The 10,232-nt window shown below is 44.9% G+C and overlaps 1 protein-coding gene across 7 annotated transcripts; it reads right to left on the minus strand.

Moving 5' to 3' along the window:
* Nucleotides 1-1,668: 1,668 nt before the first annotated feature.
* On the minus strand, nucleotides 1,669-9,718 carry Tex35 (testis expressed 35). 7 transcript variants are annotated; one of them, XM_090340363.1, is made up of 8 exons: nucleotides 9,608-9,718; nucleotides 8,043-8,117; nucleotides 6,612-6,668; nucleotides 5,790-5,849; nucleotides 2,944-3,008; nucleotides 2,603-2,789; nucleotides 2,244-2,287; nucleotides 1,669-1,920 (listed from the first exon to the last, which is right to left on the minus strand). In XM_090340363.1, exons 1-8 carry the CDS (start codon nucleotides 9,641-9,643, stop codon nucleotides 1,860-1,862), a joined length of 585 nt encoding a protein of 194 aa, XP_090196489.1. In that variant the 5' UTR covers nucleotides 9,644-9,718; the 3' UTR covers nucleotides 1,669-1,859. The 7 variants fall into 7 exon arrangements, 5 of the variants coding, with proteins under 5 accessions (XP_090196489.1, XP_090196488.1, XP_090196485.1 ...); XM_090340362.1 differs by having other exon boundaries at nucleotides 1,669-1,923; XM_090340359.1 differs by having other exon boundaries at nucleotides 1,669-1,947.
* Nucleotides 9,719-10,232: the final 514 nt, after the last annotated feature.

Raw genomic sequence — 10,232 nt, forward strand, 5'->3', positions numbered from 1 at the left:
CCACAGTCGTCAGATCTCAGTCTCCTGAGTAGCTGGGATTACAAGTTGAGTTACCAGGCTTAGGTGGAACTGGGTTTTGAAGGAGATAGTAACAAGAGTACTAGAGAGTCTTGAGAGACTATTTAAAAACTATCATCCACAGAACAGGGCAGTCTTTCCAGGTTGGGAAGTTTGGTAGTTGGAGAGATAAGGTCCAAGAGGTCTTTCTCCAAAAAGGAATTGGCCCTTCTTGATAGGTGGGCATTAGCCCAGTGAGATGATCCATTTCTTGTCGTAAGCCATTAAACTGTAGTAAACCCATTGTAGTAACAACCGGGAATGAATACAGGAAAAGACTCATTTATCCCCGCCCCTCCCATCCCTTATCTATTTCTGTTCTCATTACAGGCTTATGGTTATTCTTATATTTTGTTTTTGTATTTGTATTTGTGTTCGTTGCCTCTTCTTTAAAACTTAAGCTCCCTGACAGCAAAAGTGATGTCTTTTGGTTTTTGTTCTTAAAACATGTATCCGAAGTACAAACTGTATTGCTTGTTACTATGTGTTGTGGTTTAGATATGAAGTGTCTCCACAAAAGGGTTGGAGGGTTGGTTTCTCAGCTGGTGGTGCTATTTTGAGAGGTTCTGAAAACAGCCTATCTGAAGATAATCCTTGATGTGTGTTGAAGTGGAAGCTGTAATCTATCCTTGGCTTTTCTCTCTCTGCTTTGTATCTACTATGGAGGAGCCATCCCTGCCATATTCTTCTAACACCATGATGGTTCTGCCCAAGCACAAAGGGCCAACTAAGTATTCATGGACTGATTCCTAAGAGCTAAAATGAATCTTTCCTTCCTAAATTGTCTCTGCTTTTAGTCAGAGCTACATAAAAGTAACTTACATACAATGTCACTACTAAGAACTAGATTGTCTAAAATAGAAGCAGTCAACTTAAAAAAGAAATGAAACAAGAGCTGGTGTGAAAGAAATATGGAATGCCATTAATTCTTCCTCTGACAAACTGAAGTCAAAGACTCACACCCATGGCAGCATAGCTTATTGAAATACTATTTATTCTGTCTTTCTTGTGATTTCAAATTAGAAGCCTGTTTCAATTTTGTAGGGTAGTGGACCAGACCAGTGAGAGGCTGGGTGGCTCATCTCCAACCTGCAAAAGCCTAAGCTAAGGCCTTGGAAGGTTTATGGCTTCTTTGGGGTGGAGGGAGGGAGGAAAAGTCTTGAAGGGGGAAGAAACATAGGCAACCTGACCCAAAGAAGGCCCCCAAGTCTAAGGATGTGCGGGGATCTGCATACTGTTGGTGATAAGCCTTCCCAGGGGAGGAGAGCAAGTCAGACCTGAGACTTGAAAGTTCTCTGAATTATCCACCTGTTCAGGAGTTGAGCATGGGGAGGAAGTGGGCAGGATAGTGGAGAGTCTCTCCTAAAGACCACACAAAATGACGCCCGATATCTCCAAGGGCCTCCCAGGGCTTCAAGGAATGTGGTCAAACCAAATGGTAGGAGAAGGGTATGTATGCCAGGGGAGAAAACCTGAGGATAACCAAGATGGAATGTCTCCGTACCATCCAGAAGCAGGAGAGAGGCTGGAGTCTGAAATGTATACTGATTTTGAAGAAGGAAAAAAAAAAAGTGATCACATTTTGGACTAGTATTCAACATGGTGACACTCTTTGGCTTTAAAGGAAGATGTTTAATTTCCGGTGAGGTCTGGGCAGAGCTGGTATTTAAGACGGCAACAGGCCCTTCCACTATGCATCTTCGGGAGTGGGGAGAGGATGAAGCAGAGCTGCTGGTAGGTTCTGTGGCTGAGCTAGGTTGGAAGCACGTACTCCATCTCATCAGGGTTGAGGTACAGGTAAATCAGAAGGCAGCTCCAGATGCCAAATGTGAAAAGGGCGCCCAGACCCGGTGTGAAAGACTCCTGCTAGGTGGGGAGAAAAGCAGGAACCTGAGGCCAGGTCAGTCAGGTCTGCTGTGGGGGGTAGGAGGACCCCCCCCCCCACCCCACCATGGGAGCCCCAGGGCAGAAGCCTTAGGCTTAGCCTCCCAAGTCCTCCTTCCTGGAGCCATGACTGGGTGATTGTATTGTGTGGCAGAGTCCACTCACAGTCCCTACTTCCTGTATAACCATACTGGGGTGGGGGGGACGTGGGGGGGGAGCTTTGCTATACAGGCCACTAGAGCACATAAGGCCCTCTGGGAAAACAGACACCCGACTGGGAAATCTTGTATGGATCTACCTACCCCTGATTGTAGTTGGTCTTTAGAGCACACAACAAACATTTCTCCTGCAGAGGACAGAAACGGCACAAGAAAGATCATTTTCCCCTGGTCCAAGATGGCCAGCCTGCCGGACCCCTCATCGAGTCTCGCTATAGGAGAGGACAGAATAATACAGTGGAACTTGGGAGCAGGCAAATCCAGGGTTGACCTACATGATCATGGCTTAGGAAGCTCCAAAATCTAGAAGGCAAGGTGGGTAAGGAAGGTTCCAGACTAGGGAGGCAAACCAGGGTGGCACCAGCCCACTCAACAGCAGATGTTGAAAGAAGAACAGCCCAGGGCTTAGCACCAGGTCTGGCTAGGTGCAAGGCTTCACTTACACAGCAGCTCCTGCACTGATGGAGAGAATCCAGTGGGTTCTTTTTGGATTTTTGGGATGCCATCATCTTGTGAATAGTAAGTGGGGCTCTTTCTTCCATCTTCCTGTGCCTGTGCTCTCGAGAGTCTATGTCACTGTTTCCTGTCATCCCGAGTTCCTGACGTTCCTTGACTCTTCTTTGGAGGGGTCTAGGGGTTAGGGACCGAGAGTTGGGGAACCAGAGACTTTGATTCCAAGCCATCAGAGCCACAACAAGTCTTTGAGGAATCCCGAAGGGATTTGGCAGAAGGAATGGAGGAGACTTTTGAGGCATAAGGGGAGATGGGCACAGTTGCTACTTACAGCTTGTTGTTCTTCTGTATATTTATTAAGACATCCATCTTTTCATCCATATCCTTTTGCATTTCCTTCAAGAGAAAATGGTGAGTTTTCTTTTTCAAATTTTTGTTATTCTAACTAATCCTGCAATGAATTTTTAAAATATATTTACACTGGCATTTTTAATTATTCTCATGGGTTAAATTATGGGAGTATAATCTTAATTCCAAGAACTTTTGATGTTTCTGATGTTGCCTATGAATCCATCCCACTTTTGTACAAATTTGCACTGATTCCGGCTTTAAGAACATTTTCATCTTTTTTTTTCATTTATGTATTTATTTTATTTTTTATTGCTAGCCATGGGGTTTGAACTCAGGGCCTGAGCACTATCCTTGGGCTTTCTCAAAGCTAGTGCTCTACCATTTGAGCCACAGTGCCACTTCCTGATTTTTCTGTGTATGTAGTAGCAAGAAATCAAACTCAGGGTTTTATGTATGATAGGCACACACTCTACCACTAGGCCACACTCCAGGTCCCTATGTATTTATTTATTTAATGCTAGTACTGAGGCTTGATTTCAGGGCTTGAGTGCTGTCCCTTAGCTTTCTTCCTGCTCAAGGCTAACACTCTTCCAATTTGAGTTACTCCCCTTCCCCCTCCACCTACACCTACACTTTGGCTTTCTACTAGTTATTTGGAGATGAGAGTCTTTTGCATTTGTTCTCTGGCTTTGAACCACAATCCTCAACTCTCAGCTACCTGAGTAGCTAGGATCACTGGTGTCAGCCACCAACACCCAACCTAATTCATTTTTTTTCTTTTATTTTCTTTTCCAGTCCTGAGGCTTGAACCCAGGGCCTGAGCACTTTCCCTGGGATTTCTCAAGGTTAGCACTCTACCACTTGAGTTACAGCACCACTCCTGTCCTTTTCTGTATGTTGAACCCAGGGCTTTGTGCATTCTAGGCAAACACTCTACCACTGGGCCATGCTCCCGGCTCCCAATCTAATTCTTTAAAACCCCTTTTTATATAGTTTAATATTTAAGTGAATAGTTTCTTTGTGATTTCTATTACACATTAATAAATAGTACGAATAACATCATATTGGTTTTTATTACTTTAAATCCCCTTATAGACTCTTTTCAGGGATAACTGGATTGTGTTTTTCTTATATAGTCAAAGCAATGTTCTTATTAATATTATATAATCATTTCCTTCTTTCTGAATATATGGATTTTAAATCCTCTCAAATGTTTTCTTCCTTGGCAGAGAAGCTGTTCTCTTTAGTACTATAGATTACCCATTCAGATGCCTCTATTTGTCTTGTGACAAATCAGCTTGGTTTGATAACTGTGGCTTTGTCATGAAAACGAACCATTTGGTAAGGTTAGAGTTTTCTTAAAGCTTTTGAAATTTAAAAAATTAAATATAATTTTTAAATTATTGTTATTATTATTAAGGTGTTATACAAGAGGGGTTACCATTTTAAAAGTCAAGTGATGAGTACAATTCTTTTTTTTTTTTTTTTTTGCCAGTCCTGGGCTTCAGCTCAGGGCCTGAGCACTGCCCTTGGACTTTCTCAAGGTTAGAGCTCTACCACTTGAGCCTCAGCACCACTTCTGGCTTTTTTCTATGTATGTGGTACCGAGGAATCGAACCCGGGTCTTTGTGCATGCTAGGCAAGCACTTTAACCACTAGGCCAAACTCCTGGCCCATGAGTACAATTCTTTTTGGACAATGTTACCCTTCCTTCACTTTCCCAAGAAACTCCTGCAAATTTTTTTGGGGGGGGGCGTGATGGGGCTTGAACTCTGGGCCTGGGCACTGTCCCTGAGCTCTTCAGCTCAAGGCTACCGCCCTACTGCTGGAGCCACAGCTCCACTTCCCCTCACATTCTTTGGTGCCAGGGCTGGCTTTGAACAGTGATCCTCAGATCTCAGCCTCCTGAGTAGAAACTTGTGTAAGTTTTACAGCCAATACTTGTTTCTTTGTCAGTAGTTGTCAAACTTTCAGCTGAAGAGCTTGGCCAAAGTACAAGGGCCCATGCCCTGGACCAACAGGAATCTAGGCTCCATTTTCTTGCTACTAGCAAGGGTGATTCTGAAACACTTGAGTTTATGAACTCTATTCTAGATTCCAGATTATCCTCCCAGTGGGGTTTGTGTAGTGTGTGTGTGTGTGTGTGTGTGTGTGTGTGTGTGTGTGTGTGAATGTGTGTGTGTGTGGACCAGTTCTGAAATTTGTACTCAGGGACTGGACACTATCTCTAAGCTTTTTTTGCTCAGGCTAGTGCTCTACTACTTGAACTCTAGATCCACATCCAACTTTTGGGGAATCTATTGGAAATAAGAATCTCACATGCTTTCCTGCCAAGGCAAGCTTTGAGTTTTAATCCTTAGATTTCAGCCTTTTGAATAGCTAGGACTGCAGGTGTGAATCACCAATGCCTGGCTTTGCTCTTTTTTGTGTGCTTTCTTTTTTATTTTAGATGTATTTTTGTTGTAATTAATAGAAGGGTTACATTATATTCACCAGATAGAAGGTGCATTACTTCACAAACATTGCTACCCTTTCTCATGTCATGGTCCCCATTTTGGCTTTGCTCTTTCCTTCTTATTTTTAGTTAAAAAGAATCCTATAGGTCCTTCAATGTGTACAAGTTTAGTTTTCAACTTGCTCAAATGTCCAAGGCTCAGCTGAAGATTCACTTTCTAAGTACATCTCTGTTAGGTTTCCTGAGTCACTACCCCTAATCACTGACAACCTGCAGGTTAGCTGCCAGTGCAAGAGAGCAAGGCTCGGCATCTCTTTACCAGCATTCAACATGGTACCCTGGCCTATGGATGGCAAGAAGAAAAAGCTTACCTTCATAATTTCCACGAATTCTTGAAGTTTATCAAAATCCTTGTCCATTATATCCTTAATCTAACGAGGAAGGAAAAGCACAGGGTGTGTTACTACTCTCCATTTAGGGATCTTGGAAGCATTTTAAGCCAAGGGTAGCAGCCACACCAAGAGAATCTACTAACAATGTCTCTCAAAAACAACTCCCTTTCCAAGAAGTCCCTGAAGGGACACAGGTATACCAGCCATCATGTCACTCCTATCAGCCTCACCATGGCATAGATATAGCCACTGCAAGACCTACAGGTGGAACAAGTGCCTTGAGACAGATGGTTCAGTGACACCTTCTTGCTGGGAGAGCCCCTTGTTCTCTAAGTGGCTGGAGGCAGTTACAAGTCAGGGAGCAGGGCGGTCTATGCTAGGCAGCTTGCTCGTGGGAGGTGAGGAAGGAAGGTGCAGTTGGCCCTAACTTACCTGCTTCCCACCCACATTCTAAGTCAGCCCCGAATGCTCAGCCTTATAACTGAAGTTACTCACCCCAACCTTAACACCTTAAGATCAAGTCACTTGAAAACTGGATTTAGTACTTACACAAATTAAAAACAAAAATATACCTATGCTTCCCAGCACTTAAAACACTTAAAGAGGCTGAATTGAGTTTCATTGCAATTCCTGATTTTCTTCACTATTCAAAGTTATAAACGCATATTACAAATAAATAAATAAAATTAACTTTGTGGTACTCCTAAGATGCTGGGATTACAAGTATGTGCCACTGCTCCTAGGGCATTTTTTTTTTGAGCTCTGCTTTCCCTACAAGTCATTCAAGTCTTGTCCTATTACCTGTTTAATCTCCTCCATTTTTTCTTTGAGTTCTTCCCTCACCTCCCTGAGTTCGTTCTGAGGAAATAAAATGGGAGAGAGAAGGAGTAAAAAAATAGTTTGGATGGGGTGGGGGACTGTTAAAGAAGGAAAAGGCACGGAACATGGCCGCAAGAACAGAGCTATACCTCCATGGGGAGGGAAGAAAGAATGTGTTAAGACAGAGGGGCCGAGGCTGGGAGCATGGTCTAGTGGTAGAGTGCTTGCTTAGCATGCACATAGCCCTGGATTTGATTCCTCAGTACCACATACACAGAAAAGGCTGGAAGTGATGCTGTGGTTCAAATGGTAGAGCACTAGCCTTGAGAAAGCCCAAGGACAGTGCTTATGCCCTGAGTTCAAGCCCCAGAACTGGCAAAAAAGAAAAAAGAAAGAAAGAAAAGACAGAGGGACCAGGGGACCAGCAGATCATTGTGGGTCTCCTGATAGAAAATCAAAAGAGCAGACCATCACTTCTTCACAAGTCCTGTCCCTAAGCCCACCCTGAATCGAGACATTGCTGACAAGTCCAAATTGCAGGACATTTAGTAAAACAAAGGATCCGTAATCCTCAAAAATATCAATGAAGAACTGTTCCTGTTTATAGGAAAAGGAAGTAACACATGATCACATGATTCGCTCCTGAGCCAGAAAAAAAAAAAACCAATGAGGGAACAGTGAAATGAGAATAAGGATCCAGATGAGTATGGATGGCTGATTTCCTGCTTTTGATAATTGAATTATGGGTATAATAAAAGATTTTTCTTAAAGTAAATATAGGCACAGTGAGAATTTGGAGAAAACTGACTTCAAGTGGATCAGAAAATGCATACAGTCGTTCCCTTGGTTACCCATGGAGGCCAGTCTCTGCCCCATGTAGAAGAGGAGCCCCAGAAGAGGAGAACCCATCAGATGATCACCCAGTCATGCCACAGCTCCTCAGTGTCTGAGGGAATCTGTTTCAGGATACCCCAGCTGGTGCCCAAAGCGGTAGATATTGCATCCTGATATTAAATCATGTCACACTTACATAGGATCTGTACATCAATGTTCACATATTTTTCTCCAAATATTTTCTATTTGAGGTTAGTTGAAGATTTAAGCCCATAGAAGATGGGAAGCTTATGGTTGTGTATGTATGGGAGTGTGGGGGTGGGGGTAGATAAAGCACCCATAACAAAATGGTAAGTAATGTTTGGGAAATCTGGGTGCAGGGCATATTAGCATGCATTGTACCACCTTTTGTAACTTTTCTGTAAGTCTGAAATTGTTTCAAAAGAAAATATTTAGGAAAGATCCAGAGAGAATAATGTTACAACACCACAACCAATGGATGTGTTCCCCCCAAACTGTGAAGCCCACCCACATTTCACAGGCCTTAGCAGTCCCCAACGCCTGGGCTTCCTCACTGACCTTCAGCTCCTGCGTCATCCCCGTCTTGGTGGACAGACTGTCCTGTTTAGTTCCTTTGCAATTGTATGTCTGAGGCTTGAGAAAGAAACACAGAACATTGGAAATTACAGATGCGGGCTGGGGTTGCAGAGGCAGGAAAATTCACTAGAGTTTCTGTCCCTCTCTGGAGATAGGACACAGAAAACTGATGGTTCCACCTAGGCCAAAGTCCTTCCTACTCTACTCCGAGTCCACTCCTCTCCTAGATCACTGGGCCTCAGCTCTTTCTGCTCCTTGCCCTGCCAAGCTCATGTCTACTTGGGGCTCTGTGTGCTGCCTCCTCTTTGTCCTGCCAAGTCTTCCCAGTGACCTCTCTTGTCTCCCAGCCTCAGCTCTTTGCACAGCAGAGCATGCAGCTGCATGGTCCTGGGATGCCTGTGTATCTGATGGGTTACTAATGTGAAGGTCTTCTGGAGAAACTTCTCTTATTGTGACCTCCAGCAGCTAGGCTAGGCTAGTCACCAGGAAGAGTAACTCCAAGTCACCTCACACCCATCTCAGGCCTGGATGCCTTATAATAGGACATCAAATACTTGGCTTGACTCTGGCTTGCTTCAGGCAAACTGTCTTGTAATCCTTGCTCTACTGAACAAGGGAGGAGGCTGGGGTTTCGTCTATCAGGAGCCCGGACTCAGGGAAGGTAACTTGTGGTCCTTGCCAAGAGAATCTCCCCCACACTAAACCTGCAGAGGCTCACATGGGCCCCACCCAGCCCCTCATTTGCTCCCTGGCAGCTCAGCTCATCTAATGAGCATGTGCTTGCCTATTCAGTAGGCAGAAAAAGCTCTTGGAGGCAACTGAGGACACCTCACAGGAACTGTTTCTAGATTAGAAGCCTTGGATACACCCAAGTTTCTTTTGAGTTGTTTAGTTATTTTCCTGATAGGTTCTTGCATTTTTTTTCTTATCCTGGGCCAATCAGGACCCTGATTGTCCAATCAATGCCTCTCCTGTAGCTGAGATTACAGGTACAAACCAGCACAACCAGCCTGTTTTGTGCAGATGAGGGTCTAACTAGCTTTTTGCCCGAGTTGACCTCGAACCACAAGCCTCCTCATCTCTTTCTCCCAACTAGTTGCTGTTACAGTCTATACCCACCCAGCCTACACCTAGCTTCGAACCTCAGCTCTCCTCAGTTCTAGCTGAGCCAACTTGGGTGAGTTATTTACTCCCTCTGAGCCTCCATTTCCTTGTGTGTAAAGTGGGGGCGATAATTATTTTTCTGATAAGGTTCTTTTCCAGCCTTAGATTTGCTAGTTAGATTTGGTCTAGCTTAGGAGTTATGGGCTGTAAGTTGCTAGGAGGAGCCAGAGTAATACAGCCAGAGAGCCATAAGAGGCCTTTCCTTCCACCCCTCTCCCTGAACCCCAAAGCCAGGTATGAATCCCACGCCCACTTTAAGCTGAGAGGCTACTTTGTGCTCAGAACAGGAAAGAAAAGCTGAATTGGCCAGAACATTCTCCGTATCTTCCTGGCCTGACTCCACGCAGTAGGAGGTCAGAGCCCCACACCACCCCCTCATTTACCATTCTTTTCTTCAATTCTGCCCTCTTGGCTGACATGATGGAAGAGGACAGGGTGTTCTCTACCTTCCCAACCGCCCCACAACAACCTCCCCGGGACCAGCCACTGACTTATGCAACTTACAGGCTGAGGTGAGGGAAGTTGACTACCTCCCTGGGCGGAATCGCTGAGGTCATAATGGCCAGGACTCACAATGCAGGCTGGCCTGCAAGGCCACAGGGGCTTGGCCCCCACTGCTTTGCCACTGAGATAATGGGCTCTGACCAGGTCCCAAGGCCACAGCCTTCCCTCCTGGAGCTGGAGCTGCTCACCTGGGGGCAGGGGGGGCAGGGAGGGGCCACATTTCTCTATGTGTTCCTTTGAAACTGTGAGGTTCCTTTGATCAGTGGCTCAGTTCTCAAAGATCCACCAGCCAGGAAAGTTGGGCCATTTCTCCACTTGTTCCCATGGGCCCTTGACAAGGCTGCGCAGGAACCATGGTAAAAATAACTGACTGCCTGGCAATGTGATGTGTCAGGCAGCACCTTCTCTTCCCTCTTGCATCAGACCTGCAGTGACCTTCACTTAATGGGGCTGTTGTTCAGTAAGCAGTTGTTCAGTTGTTCAGTTAGCTCAGCAAGACATGTG

This window comes from Megascapheus bottae, chromosome 10 (genome assembly GCF_031878675.1).
Source record: "Megascapheus bottae isolate mThoBot1 chromosome 10, mThoBot2.hap1, whole genome shotgun sequence".
Lineage (NCBI taxonomy): Eukaryota > Metazoa > Chordata > Mammalia > Rodentia > Geomyidae > Megascapheus > Megascapheus bottae.

What these genes read in the sequence shown, in the direction of transcription:
- Tex35 (XM_090340359.1), bottom strand. Translation starts at nt 9,643, where the DNA reads ATGTCAGCCAAGAGGGCAGAATTGAAGAAAAGAATG. An exon ending in GGATGACGCAGGAGCTGAAG is followed by an intron (nt 6,669 to 8,042) that starts GTCAGTGAGGAA and finishes TTATTTCCTCAG; the next exon opens with AACGAACTCAGGGAGGTGAG. An exon ending in AAGACCAACTACAATCAGGG is followed by an intron (nt 1,948 to 2,243) that starts GTAGGTAGATCC and finishes ACCTGGCCTCAG; the next exon opens with GTTCCTGCTTTTCTCCCCAC.